The sequence below is a fragment of the Nipponia nippon genome, unplaced genomic scaffold, assembly GCF_047370975.1.
Source record: "Nipponia nippon isolate SJK-2023a ecotype South Korea unplaced genomic scaffold, ASM4737097v1 scaffold_31, whole genome shotgun sequence".
NCBI classification, from domain to species: Eukaryota; Metazoa; Chordata; class Aves; order Pelecaniformes; family Threskiornithidae; genus Nipponia; species Nipponia nippon.
Genome location: NW_028262349.1, coordinates 667,720 through 682,641, shown reverse-complemented (window position 1 = coordinate 682,641; position 14,922 = coordinate 667,720). Strand labels below are relative to the sequence as shown.

Below are 14,922 nucleotides of genomic sequence, written 5' to 3'. Positions count from 1 at the left end.
CCAGCGCGGGGCAGGGGTCTCACCCCCTCGGGGGACCTGAGCGGGGCTGGGCTGAGCCCCCCGGGCCGGGGGCACAAAGGTTTCGGGGTGCCCGGCTCCCCCCTGGCCCCGGGACCCCTCGCCTCTGGCAGGAGGGCACGGACCTTCCCCCGGGGCTCTGCCGGGCCCGGTGCGCGCCGCAGCTCCGGGGGCCGCGCTGCGGGGGGTCCCCGCCATCGGGGGGATTCCTCGGCAGGGAGCGGGGGCCGAAAAATGGGGCCCCGCGGGGTGGGGGGTGCGGGCGGGTCCCAAAAATATGGAACGCTTCACGAATTTGCGTGTCATCCTTGCGCAGGGGCCATGCTAATCTTCTCTGTATCGTTCCAATTTTAGTATATGTGCTGCCGAAGCGAGCACGAACCGTGCCCTGCCCCCACCGCTATTTGAACCTCCCTCAATTCATAATCTGCCGGATATGGCGAGTGCGTCGCGCTCGGATTCCCGCGCCTTTCCTCACGGGGTCACACCTGCAAGCGATGCGCACCCCTTTCTCTACTCGAAATCCCCCTTTTTGTCGAAATTTTGGCCTTTCCGCGGCCGCGCGGAGCGGCGGCTGCGCGCGGTGCATGGCGGGAGGGCTCCTACTTTGCATCCCGGGGCGGGGCGGGGCGGGGCCGGCGCTTGTCCTCCACCGTCCCAGAGTTCCCCGGCGGCGCTCGCGCAGGCGCGTTGCCGCCGTCGTCCGTGCCGGCGGAGGAAGATGGCGGCGGGGCGCTGAGGGGACGGGACGGGACGGGACGGGACCGGGCCGCTCTGCTCTGCTCTGCTCTGCTCTGCTCTGCTCTGCTCTGCTCTGCTCTGCACCGCACCGCACCGCACCGCACCGCTCCGCGCCGCGCCAGGAGCGCCGAGCCGAGGCGAGCCGAGGCGCCCGGTGCTCGCCGGGCCGCCCCGGTGACGGACCCCCCATGGCCGCGGGGCCGGCCCAGGAGCCGCGTCCCCGCTGGGCCTGCTCGGGCCGCGCCGCTCCCGGGCCCCGCCGAGGCAGCGGCCCGCTGAGCCCCGGAGCCTGGCCCGAGCCCCGCCGGGCCTGACCCGCCCTCCGCTCGGGAGGCGTCTGCGCGCAGGAGGCCGGGGCGGCGGCCCCTGAGGAGAGCGGGGCGGGGGCAGCGCCTGTCCGGCGCCGAGCAGCTCCCGGCGCGGGGCCTCTCCCCGGCCCGTCCGAGGCAGCGCTTGACTCTCGCCCCGCGGAGCCCTGCGGAGCGGCCGCCGAGCCCCGAGCCCGCTCTGCGGAGGAGGAACGGCTCCTCCGGCCTAGGTCAGCGCCGCCAGCGCCCTTCGGCTGCCGGGCTCCCGGCCGCAGGCCTCAGGATGTCCGAGAACCAGCCCAACGCCAACAACCACCACCCGGCCAACAACAACGGGGGCGGCGGGGCTGCCGGGGGCAACAACCGGGGCGTCCGCAATCCCAACCTCAACCAGAACCCCTTGATCAATGTGCGCGATCGCCTCTTCCACGCGCTCTTCTTCAAGATGGCAGTGACCTACGCTCGCCTCTTCCCACCCTCCTTCCGCCGTGTCTTCGAGTTCTTCGTCCTCCTCAAGGTGAGGGGCGGCTTGCGGGGGTTCATGGGGAGGAGTGGACGTTCCTCTCGCTAGCCTGCAGTCGGGCACTAAGGCATAAATTTCCTTATAAACACAAAAAAGCTTGGTTCTGCTAGGTCACAGCCTGTGTTTGGGCCACGTACTCCAAGCTGCCCACCGAGCTCCCGCGGGCCTCTCTGCTGCGAGAAAGATGTGAATAGTTGTAACGATCTGCAGTGGTCCCCACACTGCCAGAGCTCTGGTACCAGATCTGGGAATAAAAAGGCAATCACTGAGCCAGCTTGCTGGGCAGCCAGGCCGGTGTGGGTCAGGTCCAGGGGCGTGGGAGTGAAAGGTTTCTGTTGCCAAGCAATCCCTCTTTTTGGGTACATTGCATACGTGAGATATTTGATTGTTGGAGTTTTGCTGGAGTCTTGTCTTTTCCGGAAGCGATTAATGCACAACCCCATTTTAACCCCATTTCTTTTTAGCAGTCGGCACCCGCAGCTGTGCCTGCACAGTGTCACACCTCTGCGTAACAGGGTAAAAACCCACCTGCTTTCTTGATGTGGGTGCAGGGTTGGAGACCCGCAGAGGGGCCTGGCGGTGTCCACGGGGTGAACTGCCCGTAGGTTAAACCCTGCACCCTGGCTTCCAGGGCGCACGCTGACGCTTCTCCCCAGCACCAGTGTGGGAAATTAGAGTAAGGGGAAGGGGGAGAGGAGCTTGCCAGGTGACTGCAGCGCCCTTCTGCTCTGAGTTTCTAAAATTCAGCCGGTTAAAGCAAGAAAACATTTAGGACAACTTGTCTTACACTGCACATATACATTTTCTCCCCTCCCAAGAAATGTTTAAGGTTTTAACATCTCTGGGTTTTTTCGCTGTTGTATAACTGGATTCAGGCAGACAGGGAGACTGGAACGGGGATGGTGCTAACGGCGAGGCTGTCAGGCAAAGCGAGTGGTCCAGCTGGTAGCGGTTCTTGCTGCTGTCCGCTTCTGATCAAAGCGCTCCCGAGGAATTAAGAGTGTTCGCAGGCCATCTGCAGAGAACAGCCTGCTCCCGCCCGCGGGGTTAGGAGTCAGCCAGACTTCAGCCTGCTCTCGGCTCTGGGCGCAGGGCACTGGTAGGAGGCGAAGTCAGAGACCGTGGTCCCGTGCACTGCTGTTCACGGGGTCCTGAAACCGCTCGTGGTTCTGCCGGCTTCGTCGTGGCTCCTCCGGCAAGGAGGGAGGTGTTTCTGATTTACCTTCCCTAGCGTCTTCCTATGCAGCTCCTCTGCAGATGTGATGTTTACCAGTCCGTTTATTCATAGCAAACAGGTCAAGAACGAAATGGAGTGAGGACAGCTAGCTTAATTAGGAATGGGCATCTTAATGCCATTGGAAAGCGAGTGTTTGCAACTCAGCTGTACTGCTTACTGTACCAGCGTTTCTCAGAGCTTTCAGCTGTGAACTTTGGATGGCGTTGGGTAACGTCGTGCTAGATTTGCTACCTTCACTATAGGGAGCAAACTTTATTAGTCCACTTTGTTTTGCTGTGACTTCGTGGCTGTTCCTTGGATTGAGCCAGGGCAAGGGGGGGGTGCTCCGCCAGCCCAGCCTCGGCAGGCCAGCTCGACTGCCGCTGTGGCAGAGCCCGTACCTCTCGGCAGCGAGTGGCAGATCTGAACGCGGAGCTGGCGGTTCTGCTGTGGGTTTGTGTTGTCCCGCTCTTGTGGTGGGTCGTGTTTGTAGAGCTTTGCTTTATTCTGCCTTTGTAAAGTTGGGCAGTCTGCTCCGGGCTTCAACGGGACACGCTTTGTGCTGAGGAGGGAATGGTTGAAAGCCACGGATGCCTTTCTGTTTCTTTCAACGTGCTTTGGAGCCTCATCACACGTTGGTGCTGTGTTTGATCGGTTTGCCTGCGGTGCAGTGGCTTTGGGGACGGTGTGGTTTGCAGGACCTTACACGGCGCTGGGGCCTGTGCGTGACCTGCGCTTTCAGCAGGACGCGTGCGTTGCACAGGTATCGGGGGCAGCTCTGGTCGTGTGAGCAGGAGGAGCTTGTTCTTGCTGCTGTCTCTGCTGTGTTCCCCTGTTGATACCGTAGCGCTGAAATTGCCTGATTCTGGGCTGCTTTATTGTTGATGCAGAGACGACTGGGGTTGGAAAGCATGAACGATCTTGTCCACTTGCAGATCCATTTGTCCAAATTAACCCAGTGTCTTTATGGGCAAAGAAGAGATGGTTAAAACTGGGGAGCCTGTAAACAGGCCGAGGTTGGTTGGGCTGATGGTCTCTGCTTTGTTTCTTGCTGTGTGTAGGCTCTCTTTGTGCTCTTCATCCTGGCTTACATTCACATCGCCTTCTCCCGCTCGCCCATTAACTGCTTGGAGCATGTGCGTGAGAAATGGCCGCGCGATGGCATCTTGCGGGTGGAAATACAGCGCAACTCGAGCCGAGCCCCCATCTTCCTCCAATTCTGTGGTGTTGAGAAGTTCCCAGGAATGGTAGTTGAGCCCACAGCTGAGGAAGAGGAGGAGGAAGAAGAGGAAATGACTGTGGATATGTTTGAAAACAGCTCTATCAAGGTAAAGACGTGTTCCTTGTGTACGCAGGAGATGGGAACCTGGGTGTCGGTTGGGGGAGAAGTGGTTTGTTAGAATCTTAAGTATGCCGCTGTCCCTCTGTGATCCCTCGGTCACCTGGAAGCAGAGTGTGTTCCTTGGCTTTTCCCAAATCTCCACGTTAGCCGTTGATGGTTTAAGATAGAAAGTAAAGCCGGAGAAAGTGGCCTCTTCTGTCCTGCTTTTGGTGGTGGAGGCCTTTGCCGGGGGCACAGAGGGAGCACAGAAGACGGGAACTGAAGTGACTGCTAACATGAGTTTCCCTGCCACGATTTTCCAACAGTTTGAGCTGGATATCGAGCCCAAGGTGTTCCTCAAGCCATCCCGGGTGAGCAGCACTGAGGCGCTGACCCACAACGAAAGCCAGGAGTTCTCGTTTAGTGAAGCAGCCACTAAAGGTATGCAGCCTCTGAGGGAGACTGTGTCCGAGTTTGAGATGCTAGCCAGAGCAGGTAAAGACAACTTACACTGCTATCCATGCTCTCTCCTTCCCCTGCCCCGTGCATCTTCCCCGCACGTCTCATTCCTTCTGGCTTCTCTGGGCACGTGCATAGTAACCTTAAATGTCTTCCCTGATGCATTCACCTGTGGTTAATCTTGTCAATACTAACACTGGATCCACAGCAAGATCTTCCCTTCGGCTGGAGGGAGGCTGGGAGTTGGGGGCTGTCTGGGCTATAAAATTTGCTGGAGCCTCTTGCTCTGGCATCGTGTTTCTGCAGTGATCGGTGCCAGATCTCTCGGATGAATGTGAACCTCCCTCTTCTGAGCAGCTCGCTCTCCTCTTGAGATCTGCAGGGTTCCCACTGACGGCACACGTTCCTCCTTGTATTAACGGGGTTTGCGCTGTATTTTGGGCCCCTGAGTCAACACCAGTACCTGGAATAGCTAATTAATCCTGAAAACCAATGAGCAAGTTCTAGTGGATTGCAAGACACAGCATTGCTGCTCTGCGTCGTTGAGGATATCATCCTGCTTTATCCCTCCCCTTGTTCCAGCACGCCTTAAGCTGCTAATGTCTCATAAACTCTAGAGGGAGATTTAGTGGCTTTGTATTATTTCAAATGGAATTCCAGTGTTGGAAAACTTCTGTTTCTAGTGGTTAGGGGAGGAAATCCATTGAAAAAGATGGATGTTAAAATAGAAACGTGGCAATTGGATTCTTACTTAATTTCCCTTTTTCACCTATACTTTCATCCCTAGAAAGACTGGAATTCTTTGCTCTTCAGAAGTACTGGGTGTTGTAGCTGTGCAGGATTGTGAGACTGGACACTGCAATGGCACTGTTCCCTTGGTCTTGCAGTGGTTTTGCTTGATGCTGATCCAGAACTTGTTAGTCCTGAATTTAAGATCGTTCAGTCACATAAGACTAGAGAGCAGTAAATATTTTTTGTGCAATACCTTTATTAATAGTTGCCTAATTTCTGTAAGAGAGTCACGATGTACAGCGCTGTATGCACTGATGGGCTGTGCCTCGATTTTCTGAACACCTGGTTGGAAGTGATCCAGCAACGTGGTGGGAGAGAGAACTGGGCTGCTTCCTAACATAGTTTAAAAAGTCATCCTTTCACATGGGTCCCAAAAACCTGTTTTTATCATTTTTCCAGGTTTCTTGTGCTGTAAGTACACCAAATTTTATGTTTAGACAGAGTATTTTACCATGGAGAAATGTTTTATGATACAAAGGAAGTAATTCTTTTGTTAATATTTAAACACTTTATTTCCATTTGAGCTTACAACTGTTTTATAATGGAAACAGAAGAGGAAACAAACACACCAGCCTGTGTGTGCTGCCCAAGAAGTGGGGGGGAGTAAAGTGGGCATTTCTGTCGGTGACGTGTCGCTGTAAGTCAGAGGAGGCCGGGACACTTCTTCGAAGTTATTGTATCTGTTTAACGTTTTTGCTGTCTTGTTGTGCGATGCCTGACAGCTGCCTCCCCTCGCCTCTGCAAGATACGCTGTGACAGTTTGAAAGATCAGGGATTAAATTGCTTGGCTCTGCCTTAAGCAGGAGGTTTTGTCCTTTCAGAGACAAGGTAGCAAAAAGCATCTATTCTGAACCTTTCTTAACAAAAAAAAAAAAAATCAAGCAAACTTCAGGCACCAACATTTTTTTGGAAAGCCGTAATTGCTCCTGCCTTTAGTTTTGAGATTTGTAATTGCAGCAGTGACCTCTGTCTCCTGAGAAGTGCAGTGCTTTTGCCCCATGGAGCGTTTGCTTGGTGTTCAGCAGGTGTAAAGTGTATTTTCCTGCTGTTTCCTAAACAAGGTAGAAGGCTGAAATTGAACAGAGCAAGAACAAGTGGCCTAGGGCTCGCCAGGCAAAGATGCGGGCAGATTCCGGAGAGCGCTCGACAGAGCTTAGAGCCACTGCCCTGAAGCTTTCCCAGAAGTTTCACATTAAGGGCTGGTGTCAAGGGAACGTGCTGCAATTTCAAAGAATTCGTATTGATTTGTTTTAAGTTGGTTGAAGGAAGCCTGGAGCCTGTGTTTGCAACTGATTCTCTTTTCCAGAGCGTGGTGGGAGGGAGGGAGTCCGGAGGTGCTATTTCTTCTTGGTAATTGTTTGCAAGCCCTGCTGTTGAGTCTCCCTTCCCACCCTCTCTTGCAGTGTGGCCGCAGGAGGAGTACATTGTGGAGTACTCGTTGGAGTACGGGTTTTTGCGCCTGTCCCAGAGCACTCGCCAGCGCCTCAGCATCCCCGTCATGGTGGTGACTTTGGGTGAGTGAGGGAGCCAGCCCACTCTGGTGCAGGGGTGGGTAAGTGCTCTGCAGAGGTACCTACGCATGCGTTTTCTCTTTAGTCTTGTGGAAACTATTTATAACAGTTGATGGCGCTCATTTTCCGCGTAGGAGAGCTTCTTTATGGAGTCTTTATTGCTTTAGTAGGTCATACCTTTCCAAGAGGAGCAGTCTGAAATGGTGGAGCCTGTTTCTGTGAGCCCTAATGTTATGTCCAGCAGTTTTCTTGTGGGGGAAGGAAGAGCCTCGTGGCACTGAAGATCTAGGCTCAGTGTGGAGCAGCAGCAGCGTAATGTTAGAGCCCACTGGCGAGAGCAGTGGTACATGTGTCAGGGACGATGCCGAGCAGATCTGCTTGGCACTGTCTCAACGTACTTCTGTGCCCCTGTTAGCACCAGCAGACCGCTTTCCTGGAACAACGTGCTCTTTTCCTGGCATTTGCTCTGTTAAAACGTGTCCAAGTCAGAAATATGGTCTCAAACTTTCTCATGCCTGTGATCATAATTGATCTGTAATGAGCTGTAGTGCAGCAATCAGGCTGGAGCTCATTACTTGTTCCTAATCAAACTGAAGTACAGCTGGGCTGGAGTATTAAGCAGTGATCCCGTACAGGTAGTGGGCAGTTTCCCTGTTAAATGTCTATTTGCTGACCTGCGTTTTCCAATTCAGCCAAATTCCTTCGTAAGTTTCCTAGTCATTTACTGAAAAAATATTTGTGTTCATGTTTCTGTTTTGTTTAGGTTTGGGTTATTTTTACAAGCTGATCAGTGTTTGTACAGTAGAATGCAGTACCAGCCTCAGGAGATGGAATTGAACAGCCTTCGTTAGTGCCCAGAGCTGCGGGGAGGCATTCGCGTGTCCTCCAGTGCAGGAGGACGGGGGGGGGGGATGCGGGCCCCAGCAGCGCCGTGCTGAGGCCAGTGGATGGCTGAAAAGTCCCGGCCTGGCCCTCTGAGTCTTACCAGAACGTGTTTCTCTGGGCCATTAGCTGGGGTGAGCCTAGGGAGATAGTCCAAGCCTAGAAGGCAGACTCCCTTTATGTCTGTGCCAACAGAGAGTATGACAGCCCTGATGTAATTCTTAAGGCCTGATTGACGTTAGCATTTTGACAGCGTGGCTGGATTTGTCAGGGTGTGACATTTTCCCTCCCAGTCCTGCCCAATTTAGTTATACCGCCAAAGGTCCGAGAGCAGACGCAGGTCTGCTGGCAAATGCGTCCTTCTGAGTGATGAGAAGACTCCGTGCTTGCCTTGCCGCCTCTGTGGCTTAGGGTATGAGCGACCTGAATGGGTTTTTTGTCTTCTCTCTAGATCCTACGAGGGATCAGTGCTTCGGGGACAGGTTCAGTCGCCTATTGCTGGATGAGTTCCTGGGTTATGATGACATCCTGATGTCAAGTGTCAAAGCTTTAGCTGAAAATGAAGAAAACAAAGGTAAGGCTTGGAGGAATCGCTTTCAGCAGCTGTGCAGAGCAGCTGATGTTTTTATGATGGATGCATGAATATCGTCTTCTGGCTATTGATAAATCTCTATGCAGGGAGCAGTTCCCTGTGTTATGTAGGGATGTTATTGTCAAGGACAAAATGAAATGAGCAGGAGGGGAGAGATATCTGCAAACGTGATTTCCTGCTGCCTTGTTGCACTGCATGACAATAAGAGTGCTGCCATGAGGAGGTGTTGCCATAGATTTGCTTTAAATCCTATTTCTTTAGAAGGCACTGGAAGTTTGTTCTCCGTTTGTGGGTTAGTCACACTGAGCTTGTGGCTTTTTTTTCAGGTTTCCTTCGCAACGTGGTGTCTGGGGAGCACTATCGCTTTGTCAGCATGTGGATGGCTAGGACTTCGTATCTGGCAGCCTTTGTCATCATGGTGATATTTGTAAGTCGACAGGAGCCAGGCGTTGCCTGCACTCTGAGCCCGGTGCTGGTCAGCCTGTGTTTGATGTTACAGTACAGGCCTGAGCCCTCATCTGCTTTTAAAGCTAAGCTGGTGGAGTACGAGGTTCTACTCTGTTTTTTTTATTTTTTTTTTTTTTAATGTGGATTCTTAAAGTCCTAGAAGTGAACCAAACAGAGGAGCTGAAATAGAGTGAAATAACAGGGGTTTTGTCAAAAGGGAGACTCGGGTTCAAGAGTCTCTAAGTGTAGTTAAACACTCAGGGTGCCAAGGCATGGGGTGCAGAAGTTTGTCCTCTGAGACTTTTAAGAACAGGTCTAACTAATTTGCCAGAAGCGATCAAGATAGAAGAGAGTCTCCTGCGATTACGTGTGAGGTGATTACAGATGAGCATTAGACAAGATCCCAAGTGATAACTAAGCCTGGGTTCATAGTCTTGGGTGACCGTCTCCCTTTGTGTCTGACCGTCTGCTGATGCGGCTCCTTGCACAACAGTATTGTGGCCAGTGAGAGAGGAGGAAATGAGTGCGAGGTGACCGTTGTCGGAGGCATCATGAGCTGCTGGGAGGAGCATAGATGTAGGATGGGAAGGAACCCTAGTTCCAGCTCTGCTGCTGCTGTTTGGTTTGTCCCCTGCTCAAATATTCAGAATCGGTCTCTTTACAAACAAGTAACTTACTGTCTATTTCACTGCAGTAATACAAAGATTAATTGCTGTTTGTGAAGTCCTAATTACTCTGTGGGAAATGGGTCTGCATAGCTCAAACTAACAAACATGGGATACGCACAGCACGCTGTGCAACGTTGCAAGTCCGAGCTTGCCTGTCCAGGCCCCTGCCCTAGTGCAATTCTGACAGTGGCTCCCTGGACCTGCGCGGCTCTAACGCTGGCTTCTGTTCTCCTATTTCAGACTCTCTCCGTTTCGATGCTGTTGCGCTACTCGCACCATCAGATCTTTGTCTTCATTGGTAAGGATTTTCTAAGGGGCTTAGGGTGTACTGGGCACTGCCTGCTCCAGCACAGCGTATCGTGTATATACTCTTGACTGTCGTCATTTAGAAGGGTCCTGCATGTAGCTGCGCAGGGAGTGTATCCCCGCCATGCCCCCGTCGCCGTGCTTGCGAGAGCTGTTCTGTCTCCCGACAAGTATCGGGGCCGGTGGGCTGGGGAGCGTGGACTTCACTGCACGTCGCGGTGCTCTGAACGGGGAGCAGCGTGGGGGTGGAGGGTTCCGTGGCCCCACGTCTGCTTTGTGTTATACGGCGTTTTCCTTCTTGCAGTTGACCTGTTGCAGATGCTGGAAATGAACATGACAATCGCGTTCCCTGCAGCTCCCCTCCTCACCGTCATTCTGGCTCTAGTAGGTAAGGACGTTAGCTCACTTCTTGTGTACGTACGGCAAGTCCCTTTGGGATCTGCAGAAAGTGTAATTCCCTGTTCTGGCAGCGGCAGGTGGTTAGTGTGTCCGCTCCTCACAAGGCGGAAGGCTCTGGAATTTGGTGGCACAGTGAGCTGCATTGGCCTTCTGGGTCCCCTGGAAAAGCGGTTTATTTGGGAATCGCATAAACTGAAGCTTTGTCTGTCACTTTAGTTCATTTCAGATTCACGCGTCCTGTGACCACGATACATTAGCACAATTTGAATTTAAAAAGCAAACAAAAAAAAAAAAACCGGAAATCTGCGCTGTCTGCAGCCAGCCGATCCTCTGGCCTGTCGTGGCTGTGGTCAGCAGTGAAACACGTTTGCCCTTAGCTGCCGCTTTAAACAGAACCGATTTATCCTGCCGCAGTCTCTGCTGTGCTCACACAGCCCCAGCTCTGGCTGTGACAGAGGATTCCGTCACGTGCCCCTTCGGGAAGCCCTTGCCGATCTGGCGTCTGTGCGCTGCGGCGTGCTGATGTCAGCCACCCTCTGTCCCGTAGGTATGGAGGCCATTATGTCAGAGTTCTTCAATGACACCACGACTGCGTTTTACATCATCCTTATCGTGTGGCTGGCTGACCAGTACGATGCTATCTGTTGCCACACCAATACGAGCAAGAGGCATTGGCTCAGGTAAGAGCTGACCCAGGACCTTATTCCCGTACTGCGTGTTCTCGCTGCGTGTCCCCTTCCTGGTGGGAGAAGGCTGCTTCAGGTCCTTTTCCAGCCCTCCCAGGCAAGAGGGCTTCCACTCCAGAGAGCTTCTCCACGTCTCCTTGGGAGCTGCCCTGCCTGTTGTAGGGTCCAAAGCGCCGTCACTTCCACTGTGGGTCTCATGCCTGGGCCTCAAGAATCGCCTCAGTCCTTTGCCTGCCCTTTGCTTCGCCCCGTTGAAGACCTGTTCGTAGTGAGGCAATTCTAATTACCTGTTAATGGGAGTCTGCACCACCCTGTGCAAAGTGCCCAGCTCAGAATGGAGTTAGGAGTAGAAAGAAGCTCACATTTGTCCTGTCTGTTGACGTATCCTGATAGTTATTGCCTTTCTGTCCAGGTTCTTCTATCTGTACCACTTTGCCTTCTATGCTTACCACTATCGGTTCAACGGGCAGTACAGCAGCCTGGCTCTCGTCACCTCGTGGCTCTTCATCCAGGTGAGCAGCTGCCACTTCTGCTGCACCTCGGTGCAGCCAGCCGCATGCGGGCAGTGAATTCAGTCCTGGCCATTCTGCCCGCCTCGGAGGGGTCTGGCTGCCTGCGACTTAAACTGTTACGTTGCTGGTTGCTCACGCTGCCTGTGCTGTTAAAAAGTGAAGGAAATCAACTGCAGTTGGTTTTTATCAAGCTTCTTGTCAAGTTGAGTTTGAGTAGCAATCTTTATTTATATGGGAGATTGAAATAATCCCTGGTTTGGAAATGGAACAGCAGAAGGCAGCTATCGAACAGCAGGAGTTTTTGGTTGCTGGCTCAAATCCAGCCACGTGACTGGCAGTAGGCTGATGTCAAGTGAGTTTTGGAAGGTGTTGGGGAAGGATTTCTGTCCCATCTTTCTGGAAGAAATCCCACTGAGGATCTCCCACGCAGAGGCTGAGGAGCTGGTCAGGTCTGTGCAGTGACCATGCTGGCAAGACCAGCTCCAAACTGATGTCTCCAGTATCCTGGTTCAAGCAGACCTTTTCTGTGTCTCTGGCTGTTGACCTGACCCCTTTCTCTGCTGCAGGATGGAGACAGGGAACTGAGGACGGGCCAGAGAAATGCCTTTTCCCTTCTTGTTCTCAGCCCTTGAAAGGGGAGGGGGGGTTGTACTCCATTGCCTGTCTTCAGAGAGAAGCTATAAAAGCAGCTTTCAGGATTCGTAGTAGAAGGGATAAATCTTTCCAAAATTTCAGATAACTGCTTGGCTATCAGAGCAGCAAATTCTGCAGTCGCTGTCTTTACAGCGAGAGGAAAGCACAGTTTCCTAAGGTATGTCTGGGCACGCAGCTCGGGCCCCGGGAGTGACTCCTTTCCCTTTGCCTTCTCCAGCATTCGATGATTTACTTCTTCCATCACTATGAGCTGCCAGCCATTCTCCAGCAGATCAGGATCCAGGAGATGCTGTTGCAGAACCAGCAGGTGGGCCAGGGGACTCAGACGACGCTGCAAGACAACCTCAACAACAACACTACAGCTGCGCCCGTTGACGTGGGGAGCCGCCGACCCCACCTGCCCGCTGGACCCCCTGGGGAGAGCAGCGGCCCGGCGGCCCTCACTCCCAGCGAGGCCTCCAGCGTCATCGCCGCTGCCACAGCGGCTTCTGTTGGCAGCGATCTGAACTGGGTAGCTGAGACGGCCGCCATCGTTACGGAGGCCTCGTTTCTCTCCGACCTGAGCGCTACCCTCCTGGAGCCGAACGTGGTGCACGACGCCGTGGCCAACGGGAGCCCTCAGGATGCTGCCGCTGCCTCCAGTCTGGTTGCCCGCATCAGGGTCAGCAGCGACCACCCGGAGACGGCCATGGGCTCCATCACCATCGAAGTCACTTCAACATCTGTGGTGGCTGCGGCAGATGTTCCCCCCGCCGCAGAGGCGGCACCAGCTGCGCCCCTCGTCCCGCTGCAGGAGGAGGGGGCCTGCGTCCCCGGCCCTTCCCTTCCTGAGCAGACTGAGGCTGTCGAGGGCTCGGACAGCCAAGCAAAGCCTAGTGGCAAGAACTGCATTGCAAACAGCAGCGTGGCAGAGACCCCTCTGGCCTTTGTGGAGGACGCTGATCAGGACAGATGTTCGGGTCGTGCTCTTGGGGACTGGGGGGAAAGCGGCCCGTGCCCAGCACCAGCGGATAGTGCACCTAGCTCCAAACCTTGCTCGGAGCCAGACTCGAGGAGCCTGTCTTGAGTCCCCGTTACTGTAATTCTGGACTGCCGGGAAGGCATTTGGATTTCGTTTGTTACTATTTCTCACTTCACCATCATCCTTAACCCATGAATTCCTCTTAGCAGAGGCAGAGCAGCTGGGACAGAGAAAAGGTGCTGCAGTGAACTCCCCTGGGAAAAGCACGTGTGCGCTTGGGTGCGAGAGGCTGATGTGCGTGGGACTGCCGGGAGGGAGGGACGAGGCGCTGGTCCCCTAGCCTGCGAGGCTCGGGGGCCTCGTGCTGCGGGCGAGCCGGCTGCCTGCTCGAGCCCTGCAGTCGGCTCCGTGCCCCGGCTTTTCCTTGGCCAAGCTTTGCCTGCTGCGGTCACGTTTGCGGTCCAGGTGCTGTTCACAAGTGTGAGCTGGTTTGTCACAGACCGCCTGCGTGTGCGTGGCAGCTTTCGGGTTAGAATAGCGGCTGCATGTGAACAGGGAGGGTGTTTTCCGACATCCTTGGGAGAGCCCCAGAAGGCAGAGGAGAAACCTGGTAAACTTTCCTTCTCCTTAAGGGGAAGAGGAGCTTAAGACCTTCCTCAGGCACTAGATCTGCTCACAACAGGGCAAAGCTGGGCAATAACCAAAGCAGAAACTCCAGTTCGGTCCCATTTTTTCTGTCCTTGAACTTCCCTCGGTCGGTGGGTTTGGGGGGTAGAAGCTGCCATGTCCAGGTTAGAGCTTCCATCCCAGGAGAGAGGCATTGGGCTCGGCTTGGGAGCAGCGGGGTGGATTCTTGTGCTGGTCAGCCCTGGAGAAGCGACGTCCCTTCTGCTGCCGGCGACCCCGCGGGGGCTTTGGGAATTTGGCCTCTCTGAGGCGTACGTGGCCAGCATAAGGCGGGAGCTCCTGGCAGAGGCAGATGGGCTCCAGGAATATCTGCTGGGAGCTGAGCTGTAGCCTCGGTGTCTGTGGCGACGTGTGGGACGAGGGGGACAGCAGCTCTGTCTCTGCGACTCTGCTTTCGGCACTTGCTGCTGTGGGTGATGTAGTTTGCTTCTCAGTGCCTTGTCCCCCCAGTGGGACACGTTTGCATTTAAGATCAGCCCCATCCCCGCGGAGAGATCGGCTGGTCGCTGGCTGAGCTGGTGCATGAGATGGTTTAGCAGAGAACCAAAACACTAAAGCCACGACATTTCAGCTAATTTTCCCTCCTTTCCCTGGCAGCGGAGGTGAGGCTGGCTGTACCCGGCCCCTCTGCGGTGCAGCTGGGGGGCTGGGCCGGGGACCGCTGCCCCCGAGGGCCGGACCCAGCCAGGGTTTATGCTTGTCGGTGGAGCGGAGCGAGGAGCGCGTCGTGTCTGTAGGGCTGAGAGGAGCTCGGGGAGAAAGGTGGTGGGAAAGGGCGGCGCTGGGAGGCGGCGCCTGGGGCACTCTGCTCTTTGGGGGGAGCTGGGGGCTGCAGGCGCGTCCCCGAGATCGGCCTCGTCTCCCCACAGCTGGGCAGCGTCCGTGGGGGGCTCTTGTGTGCATTTGGGTGCTCCCACCGGGAAGGGGCTTCCCTGTCAGCACCGTGGGGCTCAGACCCCCCCCCTGCTTCACTTTCTCTGCATTTCCCACCCAGGTAGCCCCCCCTTTTTTTTTTTTTTTTCTTTTTGCCCCGAGGAGCCCTGGGTGCCGCTCTGGGGAGGGGGCAGCCTGCTCGTGACCAGCTCGTCAGACCCTTCTGCAGCCAGCCTTCCCGGGAAGGGGCCTGGTGGGCAACGGGCTCCCCGCCTCCGGTGTGGACGGGCCGGAGCGCAAGGAATAATCGTAGGCTTTTAAGAGGAGAGGGTGGGTGGGAGGGGAAGGGGGGAGACAAACCAAATG

At 54.8% G+C, this 14,922-nt stretch overlaps 1 protein-coding gene and 1 non-coding gene across 3 annotated transcripts; one reads left to right on the top strand and one right to left on the bottom strand.

Annotated features, from left to right (window-relative positions):
• Nucleotides 1–289: 289 nt before the first annotated feature.
• LOC148054317 (U6 spliceosomal RNA) lies at nucleotides 290–396 on the bottom strand. Its single transcript, XR_015707402.1, has one exon. It is a non-coding gene; the product is annotated as a U6 spliceosomal RNA (small nuclear RNA).
• Nucleotides 397–1,158: 762 nt separating this feature from the next.
• On the top strand, nucleotides 1,159–14,877 carry TMEM259 (transmembrane protein 259). Of its 2 annotated transcripts, none has more exons than XM_087768945.1 (11): nucleotides 1,159–1,584; nucleotides 3,868–4,134; nucleotides 4,454–4,568; nucleotides 6,782–6,892; nucleotides 8,223–8,345; nucleotides 8,690–8,790; nucleotides 9,719–9,776; nucleotides 10,089–10,172; nucleotides 10,731–10,863; nucleotides 11,282–11,381; nucleotides 12,253–14,877. In XM_087768945.1, the coding sequence occupies exons 1-11, from the start codon at nucleotides 1,351–1,353 to the stop codon at nucleotides 13,099–13,101; spliced, it is 2,175 nt and encodes a 724-aa protein (XP_087625071.1). In that variant the 5' UTR covers nucleotides 1,159–1,350; the 3' UTR covers nucleotides 13,102–14,877. The 2 variants fall into 2 exon arrangements, with proteins under 2 accessions (XP_087625071.1, XP_087625070.1); XM_087768944.1 differs by having other exon boundaries at nucleotides 4,454–4,622.
• Nucleotides 14,878–14,922: the final 45 nt, after the last annotated feature.

What these genes read in the sequence shown, in the direction of transcription:
- TMEM259 (XM_087768944.1), top strand. Translation starts at nt 1,351, where the DNA reads ATGTCCGAGAACCAGCCCAACGCCAACAACCACCACCCGGCCAACAAC. An exon ending in TTGAAAACAGCTCTATCAAG is followed by an intron (nt 4,135 to 4,453) that starts GTAAAGACGTGT and finishes ATTTTCCAACAG; the next exon opens with TTTGAGCTGGATATCGAGCC. An exon ending in AGCAAGAGGCATTGGCTCAG is followed by an intron (nt 10,864 to 11,281) that starts GTAAGAGCTGAC and finishes CTTTCTGTCCAG; the next exon opens with GTTCTTCTATCTGTACCACT.